This window comes from Cucumis sativus, chromosome 4 (assembly GCF_000004075.3).
Source record: "Cucumis sativus cultivar 9930 chromosome 4, Cucumber_9930_V3, whole genome shotgun sequence".
In the NCBI taxonomy this organism is placed as follows: Eukaryota; Viridiplantae; Streptophyta; class Magnoliopsida; order Cucurbitales; family Cucurbitaceae; genus Cucumis; species Cucumis sativus.
Genome location: NC_026658.2, coordinates 7,690,085 through 7,716,909, shown reverse-complemented (window position 1 = coordinate 7,716,909; position 26,825 = coordinate 7,690,085). Strand labels below are relative to the sequence as shown.

General features: G+C 37.7%; 1 protein-coding gene and 1 long non-coding RNA gene across 3 annotated transcripts; both read right to left on the bottom strand.

The window, feature by feature from the left end:
• Positions 1–235: 235 nt before the first annotated feature.
• On the bottom strand, positions 236–3,041 carry LOC116403292. 2 transcript variants are annotated; one of them, XR_004215972.1, is made up of 4 exons: positions 2,655–3,041; positions 2,033–2,211; positions 1,297–1,413; positions 236–573 (listed from the first exon to the last, which is right to left on the bottom strand). It is a non-coding gene; the product is annotated as an uncharacterized LOC116403292 (long non-coding RNA). The 2 variants fall into 2 exon arrangements; XR_004215971.1 differs by having other exon boundaries at positions 236–1,413; positions 2,655–3,038.
• A 1,745-nt stretch (positions 3,042–4,786) lies between these two features.
• LOC101210165 (kanadaptin) lies at positions 4,787–26,525 on the bottom strand. Its single transcript, XM_004137098.3, has 12 exons — positions 25,965–26,525; positions 25,700–25,785; positions 24,483–24,562; positions 24,211–24,266; positions 19,198–19,246; positions 18,756–18,902; positions 18,507–18,602; positions 7,649–7,762; positions 7,391–7,521; positions 6,667–6,902; positions 5,473–6,321; positions 4,787–5,397 (listed from the first exon to the last, which is right to left on the bottom strand). Exons 1-12 carry the CDS (start codon positions 26,369–26,371, stop codon positions 5,348–5,350), a joined length of 2,301 nt encoding a protein of 766 aa, XP_004137146.1. The 5' UTR covers positions 26,372–26,525; the 3' UTR covers positions 4,787–5,347.
• Between the last annotated feature and the right edge of the window lie 300 nt (positions 26,526–26,825).

The window sequence follows — 26,825 nt, the reverse complement described above, 5'->3', positions numbered from 1 at the left end:
AATCTATCCCTTTTACAGATTCTCTAGGTGTACATAAGTAGTTTTAATCCTGGTTCTGATTCTTTTATACTTTATTTAGTTAATTATTTTATACGGCATGATTGCTAAGTAAACTCTAGAACTAAGTTTGATAACAATTTCCCGTGTTCGACTCTGAATCACCTAGATAAATCTGTTGTTTTGCTTATACCTGGACAAGTAGTAGAAAAACTTGTATTCAACAAGGACTCAGTAGTTACTCGATAAAGAGGTACATGCATGTACTTCCCATCTCATTCAAATCAATAAAGAGAGTTGAAATCAACTGCTTGAGTCTATTAGTGAATGGAGAGATGAAAACAGATTTAATTTGTACACAGGAAACATAAAGTTCCATAGATAGTGAATCCTAACATAAATGAGAAAGTGGAAACTATTTGATTTGGTTTTATATCATCTGAAAGGGTGAGAAGCTGCTGCTGATTTAAAAATGGGACACCAGTTCTTCAACCTCAACCATTGTTGAATGCCTGCAACATGATACTTGTGCTTACATTGCAATATACCAACTTTATCTCCACTCACATATTCTTCCTGCAAAAATGCATTTTTTTGGACAAAAAGATATAAATTTTCACTGCCATACCAGAGGGTAGGGAGCAACATTCTCATGACTTCCCTTCGCCATGTTTCTGCTAAATCAACTAATCTCCTTCACATCATTATGTATAAAGACAAACTCTTTTATGATAGAAAACAAAGAAAGCCATTATGTCCCACAAAAGCAAAATAACTTTACAAAAGAGAAGAAACTTTATCATATTAGGGGATTCACAAAGGAGAGCACCGAATGCAAAGGTCTAGTACACGAAAACCATAACATTTTTTTACTATCATTTTTGTGCCCTATGTAAGAATAAAACTGAACATTATAATAGAATACTACATAAATTAAGAAAATAATAAGAAGCTAACAAGTTGTATGCTATCTATTTCTTTGTGATAAAGATTATTGGATGAAACAAATAATATAATGAATCATGACAGTATTTCTTTAATTCTATATTTCTAAAGTCTTCTTAAAATGGGGTCCTTTACTATAGCTTTCTCTCCAATTCAAAGAAAGTTATCTTAAGAGTAATCATTAGAACAAGAAAGGGATAGCCTTATAACAAATACATCAAAGGAAAATTGAATGTTCAAAATTAATGCAATACACACGCACGTGTTGTAAGTTATCATCTAAAAGCATAACTCCAAAAACGAATTCGAAATGCTCGCCCATATGACATCTAAGAATAAGATTGCTTAGCTTACCACATAAACACAGCCACACACACATGTGCGAGCGAGGGTGAATAAGAAACAAAGTAACACGTGAATATCTTCAAAAGCCACCCAACATTGCAATGGAGACTATGATTCCATAGAGTCCTGCAAAATAACAAAGGGCAATCATGCATCCCACTGCTTCACACAAAAATATTTCACATGTTGAATTTGAACTTGATATCTAATTTATTAAAGCTATCTCAAAATCTATAGTGGACACTAAACAGCAATGGTAAAACAAACTTAGTGCCTTCTACTATGAAAGATCTTTTAGGATAGGGAGCCTCTCACCAATTTTAAGTCAAAGGTACAAACAATTTATGGGAACAGTTTTTTAGAAGAAAGATCATAAGAGATGGGTTTCTCCACTAAAATGCCATAAAGTTTATATTTTCTTCAAAGCACCACATGTTGGATGCTAATGGTCTCATGATACACATTTATAAGTTAGCCAAGAGTTCTACTCTGTTACTGTAATTTTGCAACAAGAAAGAAAGATACTGTATAAGTAAACAAAGCCTATTTTTTAAATAGTAAAAAATATTCTTGGCTAGCTTGCAATGAGGAAATCATATGGAATATAAAAGGAAACCAAAACACCTGTTGGGCATCACAAGAAAAAAAAACCTATCCAATTAGAGAAAGAATAACGTGAGTGGTCAACGAGGACATGATAGATATTATGTATACACATGGACAAGATAAAAGCCTCGATGCTTACCCTGTCCAATCACAATGGGGAAGTTTTGGTGTTCTTGCATGCCGTTTCTTCAAGTAATATAACCAACATTCGCTTCCAAGTTGTGAATTCTGTTCCCCAGAATTACCAGTCACTATCGAGGACAGTTTTGTTTTTCAATGTACTACTTTGTGGGTGCTCCAAGAGGCCTTAAAACAATCCTGAGAACAGTTGAGATAGGAAACTTCATAAATATATCAACATGCTTAACAAATACTTTATCCAAATCATCGAAGGGTTATCTAATATAGATTCAATATGATACAAATTAAGTGATTCTTCATTTTCTACTATTGATAAGTCTGTAACCTTGAGTGTACTAATTAGGTTTAAGTTTCAATGTTATACAATTACATGTCCCAAGTTCTAATGTACGTCAAAATATTGTCAGACTTCTAGTTAACAAGTTCTCAAACTCACAGAATATAAACATATAAGCTTCTACTAATGGTTTCTTCAACCCACTTCATTCATATTACATGTTTATCGACATATTTTTTAAGAAAAACCAGAGAATAAAAGGTTAACATGCTTCATTGATCTAACTAATAAGTAATATCCAATAAACATTTTGATCTAGAAGTAGTTGGCTGTGACCACAAACCAGAAAGCAGCAACTTCACGAGGAAGCTTCAGATCCATACACTTTGGACACTTAATGAAAATGTGTGCTCCGTCTTTCACCGTTACCTCACCCATGTTCACCGAAAGAGAGATTTACACTGAGTTGCAAAGAAAAGCCACAAGGAGAGATTTACGCTATCTGACTGCCACAGAAAAGCATGCTCCGACGTCCCAACAAAAAGAATACGGAAAGACAAAGTACACCGAAGTAGAGGAGAATTTATCTTAAAACTCAATTTTTTCAAATTCAATCATAAAATCATTTATTCCTCTATTTTTGGCAATTTTCTGTTTCTTTTCAATGAGCATACAATACAATTCCTTAAAGTACGTTATATGACACTAAACTGAGTTACCAACTCCTATATCTGTGTATTCTTACTTTTGTTGTTTGATATTATGTTATATTGTTTATCAGTTATCTTGTTACAATACCGTACTTGGCTGATATATATGTATTCTATATGTTAGATCCTATATACGTTGAATATATATTTCTTGTATAAATGACAAAGAAAAATATTAAACTTTTATCTCAAGAATGTAACAAGCTGAATAGTCACATAATGTTGAATATGGAAACCATTTAACCATTCCCTTTTTTATCTTTGGGCGTTAAAAACAAGAAGGCAAATGAGTGTGGAGAGAGTAGAGGAAGAGAGATATGTGGTGTAAAAGAAAGCCACGATAAAGTGAAAGATAAAGAAAAAAAGAAAGGAAAGAGTTGGAAACAAAAGAGGGGACGGGGAGAGGGTTGAGGTCGTTGTTTTTCCCCATGCGTTGGATTTGTCTCTACTACTTTTTCTTTTTCTTCTCTTTTATCTGTTTTGTTGTCCACTTTCACCGCCCTACAAATATCAACACAAATTAATTCCAATGGCTTATTGGAACTTGAGATCACTAAGGATTTTGGCTATGATTCTGTTTACAATCTGTACCCCTTGTACGGATCTCAATCCACATCCCCTGCCTATCTATTCTCTCTAGTAATAAATAAATATTTTGGAAACATCTTAAAATATACATTTAGTGTTTTAATTTAATAAATAAGTCATTTTAGAAAACATTAAAAGTTTTCAATCAACAAACTAGCTTTTTTTTTTTTTTTAATCAAAATAGTAAATAAAAATGATCTTTTAAAACAATAAAAAAAATCTTCACTCTTAAATAAGATTTTTCTTTTCTATAGTTTTTTAGGTTTGGTTCATCTTAAGGTTTGGTTCATCTTATTTATTTCCGGTATTTTAAAAATGTTTGCTTCGATCCTTTTCAATTCAAACTTTCATTCATTTTTAAAGTTATGACTGAGAAGTAGTATTTAAATTTGAAACAAATATAAACTAGATATTTTCACATGATAGTCTACTTAAGTGTCGGGATTAAATTAACAAAATTAGTAGCAATAAATTGTGTACATTTGTTTTCAAAAGTTTTTAAGATCATTTTCGACGTATAAGTTTTTAAGATCATTTTCGACGTAAAGAAACTAAATAGATACCTAGAAATCAATTTTATAGCATTTGCTAAAATTTTCACCAACTAATTTTAAAAAGTATGTATTTACTTTCATGGGCAGATCTATTAAAGGACCAGGGGCATGCCTCTCTCACATTCCCGGTTTTTGTATGTTAATATTAGTTTTGAAGTGTCAAATTACAATATATCTTACAAAAATACATTTTTTTACTATATTCTGTTTTTGATAGGGTGGTTGTATCCCTCTTTAAAACCATAATGGATATGTATCTAATCCTTGAAAAAGTTGAGTGGAAGTAATACGTTGGAGAATGAAATTAGTTTTAACTAAAAACGTCACCTAAAATTCTCACTTCTCAAAATCACTGATTTGGAGTCTACCTTTCCCAAATTTTCCTTTGACTATAATTTCAAAAGGTAAAGGTATTCCACCCTTTATTTGCTTATATTGCTGCAAGGAAATTAGATAATCACCTATATATGTTATATGTACAATCCAACAGTTAAAACAACCATCTTCTCTAAAATGTTTATTGTTTGAATTCTCACATGTAAATTTTTCTCATAAGTTAGGACTTGTTTGATGACGATTTCACCAACACTGAACTTCTAAGAAACTTCAGTTACATCTTTATCTTTATGAAACTTCTATCTATTGTTTAATTAACTAATGTAACTCAGATAATCCCACAAAGTGGAGGGTATGTATGGTACATGAAATCTGACAAAGGTGGGAAAGTGAGTCAAAAGTCTATAGTACCCCTAAGAACGTAACTATAGTTCCGTACCATCAGCTGTTATTACTACAAGATTGTTGCAAATCTTGAAAAAAACGATCACATTTTGTGGTAAAGAGAACTACCCATGTAATCTTGTATCATATTTTACATCTTCCAGAACAAGAGAGCATACAATTTTCAATTTCTACAATTCTATCTTACCATGTTATATGGACAAGCAACTTTCCTAAGCTTGCTAGTTCCCTCGATTCTTGAATATCTTTGCCCGGGTTCCTTCTTTCTTTTTTACATCAACTCAAGGTTTTCGAAACCACCCGTCCCTGGTTACCTCTATTTTTACACTGATGAACGCAGCTCGGCTGATGACATAATTTATGGGGCAGTGACTGCATCTTTCCGATAAGGGTGAAACAGAGGGGGCCCACTATCAGGCAATATTGCTAGAAACATAGGAAAATTAGTATCCATAACGTTCGTTTAATGCTGTCCGCCCATCTCCCGATTGGCCTGCATATTGGAAATTTATAGTGTCAGAAGTCTCAAATTTAATAATAGGATCAGTACATTCAGTATGGATTTCACCTTCAGGAGGTACCCATGATTCATAATCAGCTTTTGCATCAAGAAATGACGGTTTTTCAGGACCAAGAACCCTCTTGGGCTTCTTCTCATCCTTTTTCGATTTGTTCCGACCTGTCGAACGCTTGCTTTCATGTCTAACTTCTTCCTCATCTGATCCATGATACCCTCTTTGGTGCTTTAACAGCAAAGCCACAGCATCCTCTGCCTTGAATTTTGCTCTGTCTACCTCAGAAGATGCTGTCGACTGTTGAGAGGCATCCAAGGGACTATCAGATAGATCTTCTTGCTTTCGTTTTCTCAAAATCAAACCTGGGGCAGCACTTTCGATCACAGAATCTATTTTCGTAGGCTTATTATCAGAATTCTGAAGAACCTCTTTCCTGTCTTTGTAGTCAACAAAATCATCAGATTCTTGTATATCCAAGGGTACAGCCTCCTTCTGAATTTCTTCGGACTTCATTTCTTCGACAGCCCCAAGCCACTGGGGCTTTGCAGCTGTATAACTGATAACTTTTTTATCTTTTGCATCGTCCACAATCTTTTCAGTAACTAAATCATTAGGTTCAACACTATCCTGAGCAGTTTTCACTTCTTGTTTAGCATCCAACACTTGTTCTTTAGAATCACCGTCTTTTAGTGGTCCCTTGCATGGTTTCCCATTAACAGATGTAGGAACATTAAATTTTTCAGGCTTTGCTCCTACATTTGAATCACTTTTCTTGGCTGAACTTTCCCTTTTCTTGGCTGCCTCTCCTGATGGATCAGCAATTTTCAACAGGTATAAAATCCTATCTAGTTCTGGCTGAAGAGATGATAATTCATTCTGTAGCTTGGTGGTTTTGTCAAGCACTGCCAACAATTATCAGATCAGCAACAGAAGTCAGAGGAAATGTTCTCTACCATTATGCAACATACCATATAAATTTGCAGATAATATCTTCAATTAACTATTAGTCAAAATAGTTAGTCCTATCCATCACATTTAAAATGAGAAATATTAGCATGAATTTTCAAGTTCATTACAGAATTGGTTTTAGCTGCAAAAAATGTGTTGGATGTTATATACAACTATACATAATATACATGAGCATGGAAATAACAAAAGAAGAAAGTAGAAGTCGCACTCAATCAAGGAACAACTAATATGTATAAAACAGCACACCAAGGTATCTTCTATATGTCTGAGAACCAAACCTAGCTGAGATGAAAGCCCTGACATGTAAGCATCGAGAGCATCAGTGCCAGTGTCCAAATCTGTCTGTGATTCCATTTTGTTTTCCTCCCTCAAAAGCAATTCTCTTTTTTCTTCCATTTCTTTCTTGATGGCATCTCTCTTATCAAGTAGAGAATCAGCAGTTTCAATTGATTGATTTTGATCAGCTTTTTTATTTGAAGGCTTCTTCGTTCGGTCATAGAAGTCATCATCATCACTGAAAAAATAGAATATAAAATAAATTTTATGAGAGTCGCTGTGTATTCTTTTACACAGTACAAAACCACCATAATACTAGCATATTGGATCAATTGCGCCCTCCATTTCTCAATAAATATGATTACAACATCGCTACATTTGTAGTTTTGTATTTTCATTTCCTTTTTTTTGGTAAGAGAATGAGCTTTTCTAAAGAAATAAAAGAATGGCATACAAATAGACATGCTTAACAAAAAAGGTGATCAGAACTATAAAAAGTGATTCCAATTCAACACATTCAAACTAAAGTCATCATAATAGTGACCAACATCCACAAGGAGACATTGAACCTCGCCGCCTCCCAAACCTCATCACATAACCTCTCCAGCTCCGAGAAACGAAGACAGAGTGACTAAACAAACTAACAGCACCATGACACCTACCTACAAAGAATACCCAGTGCAACACAAAGAAAGACCCCTCCCCCGGTCTCACATTTGAACATACCTTAAAACTTCTTCATCGTCTTCCATTCCTCCTCCCTTCTTACCACGTGATCGGATCCCAGAACGAGCACCAAGGCTTTCCCTGATGCTATCATTCAGTGTCTCTTCCAAGTTTTCAAGCTCTTCCATGATCTACAAAAATTATATTTAGGAGAAGAAATAATTTAACTGATGTGAAAAAGGAAAAAGAAGTAATGAAATCCTAGAACAGAAAAGTAACAAAATAAATAGGAATACCAAGTCTGGTAGAATTTTTCACCTGAGTAATTCTTTGCTCATTCCTAGCGATCTGAGTTTGCTGCCCTTGTGTCAATCCACCTTGAGAAATGTCTTTAGCACGAATTGCATCAATTTCTTTCTTCATGTGAGAAATCTGTATCCAGCATCCACGTAGCACATGTATAAGTGCAACAGTAACATACACACAAACATAAGCATATATGTAAGGAAGAACAACACAAGAATATTTATGCCATTAAAAATGAGTTTCTAGAGATTTATGGTGCTTATTGAACATAACAGCTAATGTCCACTCCTAGAGAAAGCTTGAAAAGCTAAATATGAGTCCTTTACATTCAAAAACTAAAATGAAAAAATATGAGAAATAGAAATGTTAAGATCAGTTAAAATATATGCTACTGATGGAATAACCTTATTTTAATACGAAAGGTAGTTTTGTTTAGAATTATATTGATATTAACTTAGTGATTACAAGAAGAAAGTGACAAACTCAATCAGGAATTAAGAATTACAGAAAAACTAAGAACACAAGAAAGAAACTCCTCTCTGCCTTTCCTCTCAAGGAAGTTCTGCATCTGCAGAAATTCTTCACAAAAATCCTCCCCCGTCTTTTTCCCACAACTTCCCTATTTCACTCGTTTTTCTCTAACTGTGGGCCCACCACTATGGTCCCCCCTCCTTATTGCTCACTCCCCTACTCGCATGTGCACTATTATTCTTCTCTCTCCTACTATATTTAAATACAATTGGGGTCTAACATTACATTCCTCCTCCAAAATCACCTTGTCTTCAAGGTGAAAGTCTGAAAATTGTTGCTTGAAGTCATGCAGTCTTTCCACGTAGCTTCATGTTGTGGTGGTAGGCCCTTCCAACTAATCAGTACCTCCCACTCTCTTGTTGCTGGGTTCTTCCGATACCCAAACACTTCTTTCAGTATTGTCAACCACTCGTTATTTTCATTCATATAAGGTATAAGCTGATTTACCTTGGCATGATCACTCACTGCCTTTTTGAGATGGGATACGTGGAACACAGAATGACCGAAGGAAGTAGCTGGCAATTCCCATTTTTTGAAACGGAGACAAACTTCTTTATTAATAATAAGAACTCAAAGTACAAGAGAAATATACAATGAGCTAAATAAAGAAGTCCAAACAAGCAAAAGAGGAAGAATAATAGGGATTAGAAGGTGCACCCGAACATCTCAACTAGGTTGACACCCCCTTAGCACCAAAACATCATATCCCATTAAAACTAGCCTATTGCAACAATGAGAACAATATCCAACCTATTACAATGAGAGTAGAATCCAACCAATACAACAAAACTAAAATTCATTAAAACCAGCCCATCCATGGTGAGTGAAGTTGGATACTGTTTCTTCGATTAAAAGGTTGCATTCATTGGGCAACAGTCAGCTGTTGCAAAACCGAAAGGGAGAGGTACCCCAGATGATGGCACCAGCTTCTAATAAAATGGGGAAATGGTCTGAGAAGATGCAGGTTTCGCGAGAGACCCAGGAGTTTTCAAGAAGGTCATCCCAATCTTCGTTTATAAAGAACCTATCAAGCAATGATCTGGAAGGGGAACTACCATCCCTTGACCAAGTGAACCTCCCATTTTGTAGAGGTAATTCCATGAGATTAACTGCTGCAATGAATTCATCAAAATGATGCATGCTTCTTGGAAAGGGGATCTTTCATGAGCCCATCTTGTAACGTTAAAATCTCCACCTAAACACCATGCCTCAGCAGAGCATGATGTAAAGGCTAGCAATTCTGGCCAAATCAGTTTTCTTTCACTATACCCGCAGGGTCCATAAACATCAGAAGATCTGATTACTTAGTGGTAGACATTTTATGGACCAGGAAAATCTCCCTTCAATCACCTGTATAACAGAAATTATACTGCTGTCCCACATTGTTAAAATTCCTCTGGAGGCACCTAATGATACCACGAATTCCCAGCCGATGTCTCTAGAGCTCCATATTGATTTTATAATGACAGAATTGATGACTTCCATTTTTTATTCTTGTATCAAGACAACTTCCGGATCATGATTTTTTTGTGAATTTCTTCAACGCTGCTCTTTTTGTGATGTCATTTAAACCCCTAGTGTTCCAAGAGATTATCTTCGTTAGGCTGAATGAGAGGGGAGACGGCTTATCAATTTTTCATTAAACCAAAATGATGCCACAATCATTGACTAAGGGCAGCAGATCCATTGGCAATTCTAAGGGAACTTTAATTGGAACAACACTTGCCCCTTCAATTTCTTCATTACTCTTGAAATCGAAACCCTTTGGAAACCCCAAGGACTTCTCACTATTGACACTAAATGGAGACTCCAAGGTTTTGGAGGTCGGCTTGTCAATGGTGGCACGACAAGGGGAGCCTCGCAACAAATTAACTTTAGAGTTAATATTGGGGAGTTTTGAGTATTTGAAATGCTTGATGGGAGAGCATGAGTTTTCTGACCTGGAAAGACAAATAGAAGTCTGAATTTTGGAGCTGCAAACCTCCAAAAGGTCAGGATTGTTTGCTGAAATAGAAGGCTCTAAGTTATGCTTCCGAGGGAGGGCTGAAGACGGAATTTTTATGTCACAACCTCCATTCAATTCAGACTTCAATAAGGCAGTCCATAAATTATTAAAAGTATGCTTCCGAGAATAGTGCTTCAGAATTTTCGGAGCTTGAAACTGGAGAGATGTGTCACCTTGTGAAGAATTAGACTTGTTGCAGAAACCATAAACTGAAGGAGAAGGAACAGAGGAGACCAAATTAGAAAACTGTCGTTGGTTGGAGGGAAAGTTGTTTTCTTTAATTACCTTTGAGGAAAATTCATAATTCTGCATGATATTAATTAAAGGGATTTACCCTTTTTTCTCTCTACTTAGATTTACAGCTGCCAAATTAATTGGAATTTGATTACTATGCGTGGGCCCCAGTTTCTTTCTGATACAGCTGTGTTCATTAGAAGTTTCATTAATTGAAAGGGGAGACTGTTCAGGTTTCCCCCCAATGGAGTTGGCTGCCAACTGTGAATCGGAACATTTCATCTTCTCCGGCGCCGGAGAGGTGGCCGGAAAATGTTGCAGAGATTGGAAAGGGTTTCTGCATTTTGGTAAGGTAGCAAAAACTGATCTTGGCACATTTAATACTGGAGGGGAGGAGGATAGGTCACACCCTTCATCAAGCAAAGCTTCTCTTACCCTTAGCCTATCAACGGAATTTCTAAAAACATCTTGCACACTGGGGGATTTTCTGGAAAAATGAGGGCTTAGAAACTCAAAGTCTCCAAAATGTAGAAATATTTTTCCCCTCTTTTGATCTGAAATTTCAATGGTTGATGGAACAAAACCACATTGTTCTTCTTGACCTTAATGTGAGCTTCACTACAATTGGTAAAATTAAGGGTTTCAGTGGCTATTTCTATGAGTCCTCCAAAATGGTCTCCAATTACTTCGAGAATACTTCTACACCAAAAGTCAAGAGGAAGATTCTTCACTTTAATCCAACCTCCATAGGCTTTCAACATCAGTGGCCTACTATGTTTCAAGCTGTCCCATCTTTCGAATTTAAGGCAAAATTTGCCCCATGCCTGCCATTTACCTACTGCACCAATTAATTCACTAAGGGAGCCTTGATCAAGGCTGATAAGTGCATTGTCATCATAAAGGGGGTTTATAACAATGTTGGTTTGGAATTTTGATTCCAGAAATTTGCGAATCCATCTCCAATAATCAGAAGCAAAAAGTTTTGAGATAATCCGAAGGTTATCAAAGTTTAGCTTAGCCACCTCATGGTTTTTAATTAACCATTGTTTTTTGATAGAAGGGGAATGGCGAACTGAGCCATGAGAAGGATCTTGATGGATGGAATTCGAGCATGGTTCCATTTTTCTAGATTTAGGTACTGAATGGTTGGAGCTTTTGGATTTAACGGTAGCAACATAACTTTGTTTTTTCATTGAAGGTTGGAAGGGAGCTTTAGTAGAAATGGTTGATAACCAACGAGAGTAATCTACTATGTTTACATACTTATCCAGCATTCTACAGAAGGAGGACCAACCTTGCATATTGATTCGGGAGCATATTCTAAGGGTAGAATGACCTCCGGAGTAGGGTCAAATGTCACAGTTGAGGATCCACCCCAAGTTGGCTTGGAACTTGAAGATTTTCATTCGCACTCTGTCAATTTCACCATCTTTCTTGAAGAAGCAGTCTACTAAATTATTGAGGACAGTTGAAATAGTGTGCAAAGTCCATCGAAGTTGAGCTTCGGAGATTGAAATGGATTTTTTAGCTTCCACATCTTCAATAATAAAGTCTTCTTTCTCCTTCCAAGTACAGTAATGAGATTGATTAACTTTGCAGCTAGCAACTTCCATGTTGAGGGGCTGGTCGGAGAGGCTTGGCTGAACTGGGGAGAATGGTGTAGGAGGAGGGAGGAGAGAGGAGAGAGGAGAGAGGAGAGAAGAGAGAGGAGAGAGGAGAGAGGGGAGAGGAAGTCTGATCCTAGCTGGCAATTCCCATTTATAAGCAACATGTCCTGTTCTTTCCAGTATCTTATAAGGACCAAAGTATTTTGGAGACAACTTCTCATTTCTTCTCTTCCTCAAGGAAGTGATGGTATGGCCAGATTTTCAAAAACACCAAATCTCCTACTTGGAAAAAAACTTGGAAAAAAACCTCCCTTCATGTCTGCATATTTCAGAAATCCCAGTCCCACATCCCTTTCCTTCAATTGTTGGTCAAGTGTGGAGTTAGGTGTTTCCATGTCACCATAGTATATCAATGGAGGCAGTCAACTGGTTGACCTCCAGTCATATACCAATATAGCAGAAGGAAGAAGTTAGTTAGTTAGAAGGCTGTTAGAAGACTGTTGACACAAACAGTAAATCAGGAAGTTACAGTTAGTTAGTAGTTAAAGAATTAGTTAGTACGACAGTAATAAAAAGAGAAACTAAGAAAGAAAGAGGAGGAAAAACTATAGTGAGAAAATAGAGAGAGACTTTTGTGCAGCTTTGAAAGATAAGATACAGAAGGGGAGAATTCCTTACGTGTACAGTCAATGAGTAGAGAATATCAATAAAGATTACTTCATACTATAGACGGTTCCCATCATATTGGTATCAGAGCTGTGTACTATCTCGGGCAAGCAAGCGAACGAACGATGATGAAGCAAATTGAGGATAGGTTTGAAACCTTTGAGCAGGAGATTACAAACATCAAGATAGGACTGCAAAGGCTACCGGAACTTGAAACCAAGATGACGAAACACATAAAACGAGTTGACGTGCAGAACGAGTTAAACGCACAACAAACACAGAAGATCTTGAGCTATATCAAGAGCATGATGAAAGACTCTTCGTCGGAAACGTCTGAAACAGAAAGGATTGCTAGCAAGATGAAAACGAAGGTTACTAAAACCCAAGGAGAACAAAGCTCTAACCAAGAAGAAAATGAAAGAAACCCTGATCAAAACAAATTCAAGAAGGTAGAAATGCCTGTGTTCAATGGAGAAGACCCGGATTCTTGGTTGTTTCGTGCCGATCGATACTTCCAAATCCACAAACTGACCGACTCAGAGAAGATGACGGTGGCAACGATCAGTTTCGACGTACCAGCTCTGAATTGGTCGGGTGGGCGGACCTGAAGGAAAGGCTCTTAGTGCGATTCCGATCAGCCAGGGATAGATCAATATGTGGACAATTCTTGAGAATCAAACAAGAAACCTCTGTCGAAAAATACCGGAACTTATTCGACAAACTCATGGCTCCATTATCCAACCTTCCTGATCAAGTGATTGAGCAGACCTTTCTGAATGGATTAATACCATGGATCAAGACCGAAGTTGAAGTTGGCCGTCCAACCAATCTAGCCCACATGATGCAGCTCGAGCAACTGGTGAAAAATCGGGAAATTGTTCGAGCAGAAGCTAACCTTCAAGGAAATACAGGAGGGAATTCACACTATGTGAAGCTTCTAAAGTCTAAATCTGGAGGAGGGAGTAATACCAACGAAAACAAGAGCAACGCCACCTGGCCCATGAGAACCATTACGTTGAAGGAGATAACAACAAGGGGCCCGAAGAAGGAAGGGCCATCTAGAAGACTCAGTGATGCAGAATTCCAGGCTAGGAAGGAGAAAGACTTATGTTTCTGATGCAATGAAAAATTCTCTCACGACCATAAATGCAAAACGAGGGAACAAAGAGAACTCAGGATGTTTGTTGTTCAAGCTAACGAGGAAGAATGGGTAATCATAGATGAGATGGAAGACACCAATAAGGAACTAAACATGGTGGAAGTGATGGATACAGAGCAAGCTGTTATAGAGTTGTCTATCAACTCAGTTGTAGGGTTGTCTAACCCAAGTACTATGAACGTCAAAGGAAGCATCAAAGAAAAGGAAGTAATAATTCTGATCGATTGTGGAGCTACCCACAATTTCATCTCTACACGAGTGGTCGAAGAACTACAGCTAGCAACGAAAAATACCTCCCATTATGGAGTTATTTTGGGATCCGGCACTGCAGTAAAAGGAAAGGGAGTCTGTGAAACAGTAGAAGTGAAGCTGGGCGGCTGGAAATTAACGGCTAATTTCTTACCGTTGGAATTAGGAGGAGTAGACGTCGTGTTGGGAATGCATGGCTCTACTCTCTTGGCATCACTGAAGTAGACTGGAAAAACCTGACCATGACATTCATCCATCAAGGCAAGAAAATCACCATCAAGGGGGACCCCAGCTTAACAAAGTCGAGGATCAACCTAAAGAAAATGATGAAGACATGGGATAACTCCGATCAAGGATTCTTGATCGAATGCCGTACCATGGAAGGGAGAATAATAACAGAAGAAAGAGATGACCTTCAACAAACCGTGGTTGGAGAAGAAGCAGCAGCCGTAGTCCTAAGGGATTACGAGAACGTGTTCATGTGGCCTGAGAAACTACCTCCAAGGAGAGATACTGAGCATCATATACATCAGAAGAAGGATACCAAACCAGTTAATGTCAGACCCTATCGCTATGCTTACCAACAAAAGGCCGAGATAGAAAAGCTAGTGGACGAAATGTTAACATCCGGAGTAATACGGCCCAACAGTCCATATTCCAGCCCAGTATTGTTAGTGAGGAAGAAGGATGGGAGCTGGCGTATTTGTGTAGACTACAAAGCACTGAATAATTTTACCATCCCCGACAAGCTCCCAATCCCCATCATTGAAGAACTGTTTGACGAGCTTAATGAAGCCTCATATTTCTCAAAGATTGATCTCAAGTCAGGGTATCATCAGATTCGTATGTGCGAAGAAGACATCAAGAAAACAGTCTTCCGAACCCATGAGGGCCATTATGAATTTATGGTAATGCCCTTCAAGCTAACCAATGCACCAACCTTCCAATCGTTGATGAATTCCATATTCAAACCATACCTAAGGAGATTTGTGTTAGTATTCTTTGACGACACCCTAATTTACAGCAAGGACCTCAAAACACACCTCCAACATCTCGGTTTAACTCTACAAGTACTTCGGAAGAATGAACTATACGCTAACCGGAAATGCAGTTTTGCCCAAGGAAAAATTGATTATTTGGGGCATATTATATCAAGTCAAGGAGTAGAAGTGGATCCCGAGAAGATTCGAGCTATCAGGGAGTGGCCAATCCCCATTAACATACGGCAAGTCAGAGGATTTTTGGGTTTGACCGGCTATTATCGAAAGTTTGTACAAAACTATGGTTCAATAGCTGCACCCTTGACTCAACTGTTGAAGAAAAGTGGATTTAAATGGGGAGAAGAAGCGCAAGAGGCCTTTCTAAAGCTACAGCAAGTGATGATGACACTCCTTGTGCTAGCATTACCTAATTTTAATGCCCCTTTTGAGATAGAAACGAACGCATCAGGAATTGGAATAGGTGTTGTACTCACGCAATCCAAACGACCCATCGCTTATTTCAGCCATACGTTAGCAACCAAAGACCGAGCTAAACCTGTATACGAAAGAGAGTTAATGGCAGTAGTACTAGCAGTCCAAAGGTGGAGGCCATACCTGTTGGGTAGAAGGTTTCTGGTAAAAACAGACCAGCAATCCTTGAAGTTTCTCTTGGAGCAGAGGATGATTCAACCAGAGTACCAAAAATGGATAGCTAAACTTTTAGGCTATTCATTCGAAGTTGTGTATAAGCCCGGTCTGGAAAACAAGGCAGCAGATGCTCTGTCCCGAATACCAACTTCCACTCACTTGAACAGTCTAATGGTCCAAACCCTAATAGACTTACAAGTCATCAAAAGGGAAGTAGAGGAGGATGACCACCTGAAGAAAATTATAACTCTAATAGAAAAAGGAGAGGAAACAGAGGAGCAAAAGTATTCCATCAGACAAGTAGTGCTTAGATATGAAGATCGACTCGTCATCTCAAAAAACTCCACAATAATCCCCACTATTCTCCACACCTATCATGACTCTGTGTTTGGAGGACAATCGGGATTCCTACGCACTTATAAAAGAATAGCAGGAGAATTGTATTGGTTAGGGATGAAACATATGATAAAGAAATACTGTGACGAATGTTCCGTATGCCAAAGGAGTAAGACGTTATCATTATTACCCGGATTGCCAGTACCATTGGAGATTCCCAGCAAGATATGGAATGATATTTCGATGGACTTCATCGAAGGTTTACCTAAATCAAAAGGATGTGAAGTAATTTTTGTGGTAGTGGACCGATTGAGCAAATACGGACACTTCTTACCAGTCAAGCATCCTTACACAGCCAAGAGCATTGCAGAATTATTCATCAAAGAAGTAGTTCGGCTCCACGGATATCCAAGCTCTATAGTATCTGATCGTGATAAAATATTCCTAAGCAATTTCTAGAAGGAACTATCCAGAATGGTTGGTACGAGATTAAACCGAAGCACAGCATATCACCCTCAATCTGATGGCCAAACCGAGGTGGTCAACAGAGGATTAGAAACGTATTTACGCTGTTTTTGCGGAGAGAAACCAAAGGAATGGGTAGAATGGGTTCATTGGACAGAATTTTGGTACAATACAACTTACCAAAGATCCCTAGGCGTGACACTCTTCCAAGCAATATACGACCAACCACCTCCCCCCCTTATCCATTAGGGAGATCATAGCACTTCAAACTCCACCCTGGATGAGCTATTAAAAGAAAGAGATATTGCTCCCTTGGAGTACTAAAGGAACATCTTAAAATAGCACAAGAAGAAATGAAGAAGAATGCTAACTTAAAATGGAGAGAAATCGAGTACGAGACAGGAGATATGGTATTCCTGAAAATCAAGTACAAGAATTGAAGTTCAAGGTAGGAGATGAAGTATACCTGAAGCTCAGACCTTATAGGCAGAGGTCCTTAGCTCGAAAAAGATGTGAAAAGCTAGCACCAAAATTCTATGGACCGTACACAATCATTGAAGAAACCGGAGAGGTGGCATACAGATTGAAACTTCCATAGGTAGCAAGTATTCATGATGTGTTCCACATCTCTCAGTTGGAGCTCAAATTGGGTAAGTAGAACATTGTGCAACAACAGCAGACTATACTAACAACAGAATTCGAGTTACAACTATGGCCAAAATAGGTTTTGGGTGTTCGCTGGAACAAGGATTTGGGAGCTAATGAACTAGTCAAGTGGAAGAATTTACCGGAAACTGAAGCCACATGGGAAGCTGTCTATCAGATGAATCAACAGTTTCCCACCTTCCACCTTGAGGACAAGGTGAATCTAGAACTGAGGGGTATTGTGAGACCCCCAATTATACACACATATGTTAGGAAGGGCAAGAAGGGAAATTCACCAACAATTAATGAGGGAGAATGGGTGGGAAAAAGAGAACGTGCAGATGGGCCCCGCTGGGGAAGAATTTGAGGGAGACTATAAATGGTGATGGATGGAAAATAGAGAGGTAGGTATTTTTTTTGTCATCTTTAGGTTAAAGAGGGCGGCTGTAGCCGTAGGGGGGGTGTATCCTTCTTGTAAAGAGTGCTGGTATGTTTCCTTTGTTATATTTGTTCTCTGCTATATTTCATATTGTGGTTGTATCTTTTTGGCTTATATATAAATAATCACATAGTACTGTCTCTGTTTACCATTGCTGCGTGTTTTATTTGATATTGTTGTTAGAACCCTGACAGTCTACAAATCATCACATAAATAAAATAAACAACTTACAAGGGAAAAGGGAAAAAAGGAAAAAGAAGAATGGCTTAGAATATAATGAAGTAATATAGATTAATTAATCTAGCAATTCCTTATCTCTATACCTAAATTTAAGTATTAAAAATAATGAATTAGTTCAGAAATCAGCTAAGCCAAAGTAGATTGCACATGGTCAACTTTGAATGCAAAATTTTCTTAATTATTTCCAATTATATGTCAACAAAGCTATCACAGCATAAATCCAAGTGAGTCTTTTTTTGACACCATTCGGCCAAGAAAAGTAAGAAAACACTTTGGACCTCATCCAGAGGCATTCCAAGCTATCACAGCACAAATCCAAGTGTCTTTTTTTGACATCATTCAGCCAAGAAAAGCAAGAAAACACTTTGGACCTCATCCAGAGGCATTCCTGCTTGTGGCAAAGGAGCGTTGAAGGACTAGACCATATTCTTTAGAGTTGTCAGCTTCTGCTGTCAGCAGGGATTAGCTTTCAACTGTTTGGTAATTGTTTGATGTCCAACACAGACCATTTTTTATTATGGCAGAGGTTTTGCTACATCTCCTTTTCAAGATATGGATTACGGGGAAAGTCCTTTGGCAAACTTAAAGATCCATATTGCAACATGTGGAAGCAAATAGCAATCTTTGCACATTATTTTAAAACCAAAAAGAAAGTTATTGACTAACCTTTTCAGTTCTTTTTAAAACCTTTTCACGAGTTTTCTGCTGCTTTTCTGTCAGCTGCCCATTGTATGTTTGCCATGTGATTTCATCAACTTCATCCTAGATATTCAGAACAGAGTAAGTACTCGGCTATCAAATAACTAAAATATTTAATCCCAATAAAGTAACATGGTTAAATTGAAGTAATACAAGTAATCTAAGAAAATCTGACAAGGATCGTAAATGAATTTTTTGTTGATTCATTGCACAAACCTCAGCCTCTTCAACAGCATCTTCTCCCATGCCCCAAGATATTCCATCAGCTACAGACGCTTCCCGGCGTGCTCGTTGAAGTGAAGCTTCTCGGTCCAGTGTCTCTTCCCGCATCTTAGCCTTTTTCATCACTGTCAGGTCTGATTCCTGGTATTCAGTCCCAAAAAAATAATTATAATAAAAAATCAACTGACAACATACTTATTCAAATCAAGATCAAGTTGGAAATACGCCTTGATTTTGACTTGAGACCAACTGCAGGCAAAGACTAAAATAAGGTTGCACTTGGCAACCCACTAGCTTAAAAAATTTGTAGCATTTGCTTATATATATCCTTGAAACAGAGATATTGATTTGGTTAAAATGTATTTATATATATATTCAACAAATGCTTCAACACGCCCCTAGAATACTAAAAAGTAAAATGCTAAAGGAATCTTACAGGTAGCATCAAATGATTTGGCCCTTGAAAAATGTACAAGCGAGATGAACTGCAAATGAACATAAAACCATAAGAGATTGGCATAAATGAAGCAAGAAGCAAATAAACTTTCACATACATCAAAGGATGGGCATTTAACCCTTCTTCAAACTAAGCTTGAGAGAATGTTGGAATTTCTACTACTTATGAATGGTTCTGTGTAAATTTTCTTTATAAAATACTTATCTTTGTTGTTTTAATTTATTTTTTCCATATTTGAGTTGTCTTTCTCCAATGTAAGAACCTAAATAGAACGCTTTAAAGAATGACAATCTTTTCTTGTTCTCTCAAATTTAAGATTTCTAAATGCGTAGATGTAATTAGTTTTGTCGTAACTTATATTTACTGTAACTTATACCAAAGGATCGATTTGGTTCAGCATAAGATTTCTAAATCCGTGATGGATGCTTGATTGCGAATTTAGAAGGTGGTTAGGATATTGTCCATTGAAGTTAAGGTTACTTTGTTAAGTTCTTGTTGAGTGTTGAGGTGATTTAAATGAGTTCTCTTCAAGTTCTCAAGTACCCTTTGAGTCTAAGCATTAAGATTAAATTACTCATGATACCCGGGTTCTAAAATTGAATGTTTGATGTAAATCAAAGTAGACTTATTTCTCAGAATGAATTCTCTGCCAATAATGGCTAAGAGATGGGGTATTTATTGAGAATTTGTAAGTAGTTACAAGAAGTTGAAATAACTGTTTTTATGAAAGTCTTAACTGCAGTCTTAACTGTTAAACAGTTTAATTGTTTAAACTGTTTTACTAACTAACTACAGCTGTTTAACCATGGCTTTATTCTATATTACATCATTCCACCCCCCTAGGATGGAACTCGACCATGACTTAGTTGGCGTGGCAGAAATCATTTGGGGCATACTATTGTTTTAGGTCTGCCACATTAAAAATAGGATGAACGTTCAAGTCTAGTGGCAGCTCAATTCTGTAAGCGTTATCTCCAATTTTTTCTAGGACACGAAATGGTCCTAATTGTCTGTCTTTCAGTTTGTTGTATGTTCCAGTTGGGAATCGAATTTTTCTGAGGTGAATCATTACTAAATCTCCCTCAGTAAAGGTAGCTTGTCTTCTCTTTCTGTCTGCTGCCTTTTTGTAGGACTGAGTTGATTCTTTTAGGTGATTATGGACTTCTTCATGTAAATTCTGAATCTTTTCTACCATCTTTTCTGCTTCTGAGCTAGTGTCAATAGTTGTGGGGAGAGATGCTAGGTCAAAGGTTAGTCTTGGTTGTTTTGTGTATACAACCTCAAATGGACATTTGCCGGTTGATCTATTCTTCATATTGTTGAAGGCGAATTCTGCCTGAGCAAGAGCTAAGTCCCACTGTTTTGGTTTGGATCCACTAAGACAGCGTATTAAGTTGCCGAGAGTTCTGTTTGTAACTTCTGTTTGGCCATCTGTTTGAGGGTGTGCTGTTGTGCTGTATTTCAAGGTTGTGTCAAATTTGCTCCATAATGTCTTCCAGAAATGGCTTAGGAATTTGACATCCCGATCAGAAACAATGGTCTTTGGTATCCCATGCAATCATACTATCTCTCGGAAGAAGAAATTAGCCATGTAGGTGGCGTCATTTGTCTTTTCGCAGGCTATAAAGTGTGTCATCTTGCTAAGTCTGTCAACTACAAGCATGACCGAGTTATATTGTCTCTGAGTTTTGGGCAGGCCAAGTACAAAATTGATTGAGAGATTTTCCCAAATGGAAATTGGGGTAGGCATTGGTGAATATAGGCCTGCGTTTGTACTTAAGCCTTTAGCTCTTTGATAGGTAGGGCATCTCTTAACAAAGTTGTTACAGTCTCTCCTTAGTTGAGGCCAAAAGAATCTATGGGAGATTATTTCGAAGGTTTTGTCTTGTCCGAAATGTCCAGCCAATCCTCCTGAATGAGCTTCCTTCAATAAGGCTTCTCGAAGTGATGTACGTGGGATACACAACTGATCTCCTTTGAATAGGTAACCTTCCATTATATGAAAGTCTTCAGCCTTGATAAAGTTATTGCATTTGGCCCATACTTCGGAAAAATCAACATCTTCCTCGTATAGGTTAGGTAGGTGTTTAAATGCTTCGATCTCTATTGATAGGATAGCAAGTAAGGAACTTTTACTGAATAGAGCGTCTGCCACTTTGTTCTCTTTACCACTTTGGTGTTTGATGACAAAGTCAAATCTTTGTAGGAATGAGATCCATCGAGCATGCATTGGACTGATGCTCTTTTGTGACTGGAGGTACTTTAGAGAAAAGTGATCTGTTAGAAGTATAAACTCCTTACATAAGAGGTAATGTTCCCACTGTTTGAGGGCTTGGACAAGGGCATAAAGCTCTTGTTCATAAGTGCTCCAGGACTATCTTGATGTGCACAGCTTCTCACTGAAGTACTCAATAGGGTGGCCTTGCTGTGATAATACAGCTCCAATCCCAGTTCTGCAAGCATCAACAGCTACTTCAAATGGTGATGCGAAGTCTGGCAATTGTAGAATAGGGCTGGAAGTTAGTCTTCTTTTTATTTCTTCAAAGCTCTGTTGTTGCTCTCCGTTCCACTTATAGTTTTCTTTCTTTAGGCAGTCGGTTAAGGGGGCCACTATTGAGCTGAAGTTTCGAATGAATCTTCTGTAAAAGGATGCCAAGCCAAGGAAGGCTTGTACCTCCTTGATGGAGGTTGGTATTGGCCAAGATTGTATGGCTTCTGTCTTTTTTGGTTCCATGCCTACTTTCCTTCCTTGATAACGAAGTCGAGAAAGACAATTTCCCTGGAGGAATGTACATTTCTTTGGATTAGTGTACAGCTCAGCTTCGGTCAGGACTCGAAACAATTTTCGTAAGTGCTGAATGTGGTCTTCAGTACTATTGTTGTACACGAGGATGTTGTCAAACTAAACCACTACGAACTGGTTTAGGAACGGGTGCAGCACCTGGTTCATCAATCTCATGAAGGTACTCAGTGCATTGGATAAGCCAAAGGGTATCACCAACCACTCAAATAACCCTTCATTTGTTTTGAAGGTTGTCTTCCATTCGTCCCCGGGCCTGATTCTTATTTGGTGATAGCCGCTTCTTAAGTCAACCTTTGAGAAGATAGTAGCCTTGCCTAGTTGATCCAATAAGTCTCCAATTCGAGGAATAGGGAATCGGTATTTCACGGTGATTCGGTTGATGGCCCTGCTGTCTACACACATCATCAACTTCCATCCTTCTTAGGTGTAAGCAATGCGGGCACAGCACATGGGCTTAGGCTAGGCTTGATGTGACCTTTTTTCAGCAAGTCTTCAATGTGGTCATGTAAAATGTTATACTCCTCTGGGCTCATTCTGTAGTGGGGTAGATCAGGTAGTGAGGCTCCTGGGATAAGATCGATTTGATGTTGGATGTCACGAATTGGTGGCAATCCTTGCGGGTCCTTCTTTAGGTGAGGGAACTCTGCGAACAAGCTCTCTAATTTGGGATCAGTAGTCTCATCTTCTTTCTCATGGGGTTTGTCAGCCACTACGAGTCCCAATACGAGTCACTTTATTCATTTAAATGTAAAATGAAAGAGACTAATGTTCCAAATACATGGGGTTCATACAAAAAGCATAAAGAATAACTAGGATCAATTCAGCTCAGATCTTCACTTTTCAAATAAAATCTGGGCAGAACGATTTCGATTCGATACTCAAAACTATGTCATACTGAACCAATTACACCCCAACCTATAAGGTCATTTCCACCCAATTAATTTTGATTTTCACTTGTTAGGTTTTCTACAAGTTAAATTATTAATATTTACCGTAACCTATAAGCTTGAGTTTTTGGGTTGCTTGGTGATTTAACATACCCATAAAGATTCACCAAATGTTCCCTTTTGGGTTGCTTGGTGATTTAACATACCTATAAAGATTCACCAAATGTTCCTTTGAGGAACTTTATTTGCTAGAAAAGGTTTCATGGACTATGCTATGTTCCCATGTGAGAAAAATCTATTTTATTCTTTATAGTCCAAATATTTTTCCTCAAATTCCCCACTTTTCCCCTAAAATTCAGATTTTACTTTCCCCTCTCCCCATCTAAAATCATTCTCTCGATGTCCTTCCTTCGATCCTACCAAAAGTTTCCATCACGTTTTTGGTTTCTTCCTTTCTTTTTTATCCATAGTGCTCGGGCTACTTTATGCACACCTCAACTAATTTCATGCAATAACCAGTCTAAGCCTACAATACTTGTGTGCCAAGAGAACTAGTGTGGTATTAAATTCTAGGTCAGTAACCACACTCATTCCCCCTAAATCCTTTATTGAACTTTGGTGTAGCCAAACCACTAGGCTAAATTTCTTTATACTATATGTACCAGCCACCAAGAACTTCACCTCCCCTTTTCAATTGAACCAACTCTAACCAAAAACCTCTCTTACACATCCTCTTTCCAATGATCCTCTTGAAATCACTCAACATCTCCCAAGACTCAATCCAACCACCCTTGTTAAGCTCCACAAGAAATGTGATCCATCTAACAACTCCTAAGATGGTAGGAATTTCTAAGAACCATCTAGAAAGATTTGAGAGTTCTCGCCAAACAAAAGGTTCCCTACATCAAAAATTCCCTTCTTGAAGAGCTTCTTTCTTGAAGAAGTTCTAGATGATTGAGAAGGTTCATTCGTGCTTACTGGAACCAAGGAAATCACATCGATTGCAATTAAATATTGAAAGAGGCAAAACTGTTCTTTTATTCTAACTTAATCAAGAAACTCCATGAAACAACTACTTTTCTAATGAAGAAAAGCTTATTTACATTTACCTGATACATATAACACATCTTATGGAATCTACAAATAAAAACTCCAAACAAAAAAACAGATGAGGTTACTGTGAACACTTGCTACATTTTACCAGTATCAATTGCAACATAAGAGTAGACAATAATTAAACCACCATTCAAATTATCAGAAATTTCTTTGTTTACAAAATGATCGACGAAGAGTTGTGCTTACTGGCCAAATCGAATGACATCACCAACATGCAAGTCCACAAAAATCTTTTTCTTCACCTAAATAAAATAACAGAGAAGTTTCATCAGAGATGAAATAAAATCCATTCCACTTTCTCTAACAAACATGGAAAAACAAGGCAGAAAATACCATCAGCAGACAAAAACAATACCTTTCAGATTTTTCTAATAGAAAAGTTGAAACCGTGGAAAAGAAAAAAGAATGATACAAATACCAATTACAAAGAACCAAAATTAAATAGTAAAGAACCGTACCTGATTTTTGTTTATAAAAGAACCATGGGTACTTCCAAGATCACAAAGGTATGCGTCTCCATTACTTCTGAATTGGAGAACTACAAAAGGAAGACATATAGTAAAATAATAGAATCTTCTGACCACTTAAATTATTCTTCAGCCAAAACATACAGTCAATGATATCATTCAAATATATATAACCTACATCCAAACTCTTAATGTTGTGAGATATTGTTGGTACATTGCCTGCCCGATGTTCCTTTTTTTATTTTGATTGAAGTAATTTTACTAGACCCTAGTTTTTACCCACCTCTTACCCCAAGTTTTACAATCTATGATATGAGAAATTGCTAAAGCAGTGAGAGTACTTCCAGTCATCAGTGATGACAATGATCAGTGATGTCATTGTCATTACTAAGGCTATGGCCCTTGTTTTCTTGTTTCTTTAATTCCAAAAGCCCATCTTTACCCTAACTGTTTCATAAAAAGATGTCCCACCATCAAAACCCTTAAAGCTCACGGGTTAAGGAGAACATCAAAAAGCTCTTTAGATATTTAGATGCTCTTGTAGAGCCATTCTACAAGGCCTAGTATTCTAAAAAATTCTAAGAAACATAGGAATTTGATGATCACCCAACGAACCAATTTCTGCTCGGCTGATGAATATAATGGATAGTTAAATATTAGCTCAAAGAACCTATATAATAATACTGTTTCTTAATTAAGGCAGCTTAAATCTAATGGAGAGTTGACTCTCAGAATTGGCACATAGAAATGCATTTACAATGTATGGAACCTTGACGATAGAGATGTAGTGCTAATACAATGAAAATATGAGCAAATAAATGTCCCATTCATTGAAAATTAACTGCAAGTAAATAATTTCAGCTGACAAAGTCGAATGGAAATCAGTATTGGGAACAACATATCTTCTACTGCAGATTACCAACAGAAGATGGTTTGAGATTGTACCCTTTAATGCAATGCTAATATGATTGATATGATAATCACTAGGTTCCTATGGTGTTACATGATAATACATGTAATACCACAGAAATGCAGCTAGAGTGCTGAAATCTTAACGACACAATAGAAACAGGGATTAAATCCCCTGCATGTGATAGTCAATGATAATCGCTATGAACTGTGTTGTGCCTACATCAACTTCTCTTAATGTCTGCATTTAAGTTTATAAGCTTCAAAATCCTCTTAAGAGAAAGGGAAAAGTTGGCTACCAGCGTGAAAACGAGAAATGGTTGGATGCTCCAGAACAAAATCGCAAAGATCCACACGTCCAAACATATAAGCTCCTTTCTCATACCTAAATCCATATACATAGCTCAGTAACCAATATGTTAACATATTTGGATTTCGACAAGACATCAAGACCAAGTATGAGAAAAACAGTATGTCAAGCCATTTCTCTAAGTTCCAGAATATCACGTCTCTTGAGAAAGTAATGCGAAGTTGAAATTTCTTTGGAACTTTCAAAGGACTTACACATTCAATTGATCAATAATGCATCCATCCTTCAGAACCTCCAAATAGAAACGATGGGAAGGGGCTCCACTCCAAGAAGGAATGGTGTACGGCACAGATACACTCTGAGGTTGCTTCGAAGCCAGTTCCACAGCTTTATCAGATGCGGAGCCATCTGAAACATTCTCACTATGTTCCGAAGCATCAGAATTCATGGAATTCACTGGTGATTCGTTTTCTTGAGTTGAGGTTAGGGCTGGGGGATCAGAGTCAGAAGAGGTAGGGCTTTTCGGAGGAGGAGGGCCCATGGGAGCCTTCGTTGCCGTTGAAGAAATGGTTGAATCTTCCTCCAGGGCTCCGGCATCGGAATCCATTGGAGAAGAGGGGGAAGTGTTTCTCGGCGGTGGAGGTCCCATGTCAGTCGTCATCTCAAGCGTGCTAATAGAACGAAAAAGAAGACTTTGGAAGTGGAATAGTGTTTCTAAAATACTTTGGAAGACGGTGGAGGTCCCATGTCACTCACCACTCGCCGTTGCCGGCGGTGCCATATTACCTTGTGGGGCAGAAATAAAGTTTTCAAGTAATTGCAAAAAAATAGGCCAATTTTAAGGTGATTTTTTAATATTGAGTTTGAAAAAAAAATGAGTTGTTTTGACATTAATTGGCCGTGAAAAGTCAATAATACCCTTAATTAAATTTCTCCTTGACATTTTTCTCGCTAGCAATTTCTTCTCTTCCACCCAAAAGCCATATTCATCATCTCCTCTAGTAAACGCCATTGAGTCAATGGTAAACGTCGAAGCAACATTTCTTACGGTAAACCTCTCCTCATCTTTCTTTTTCTTTGCGACTTAGTGCAAACCTCTCCTCCGATGAACGTCG

Coding starts and splice junctions, on each gene's coding strand:
- LOC101210165 (XM_004137098.3), bottom strand. CDS start 26,371: ATGACGACTGACATGGGACCTCCACCGCCGAGAAACACTTCCCCCTCT. Junction 18,903..19,197: donor CAAATCATTTGATGCTACCT/GTAAGATTCCTT, acceptor ACTGAATACCAG/GAATCAGACCTGACAGTGAT. Junction 18,603..18,755: donor ATGCTGTTGAAGAGGCTGAG/GTTTGTGCAATG, acceptor CTGAATATCTAG/GATGAAGTTGATGAAATCAC.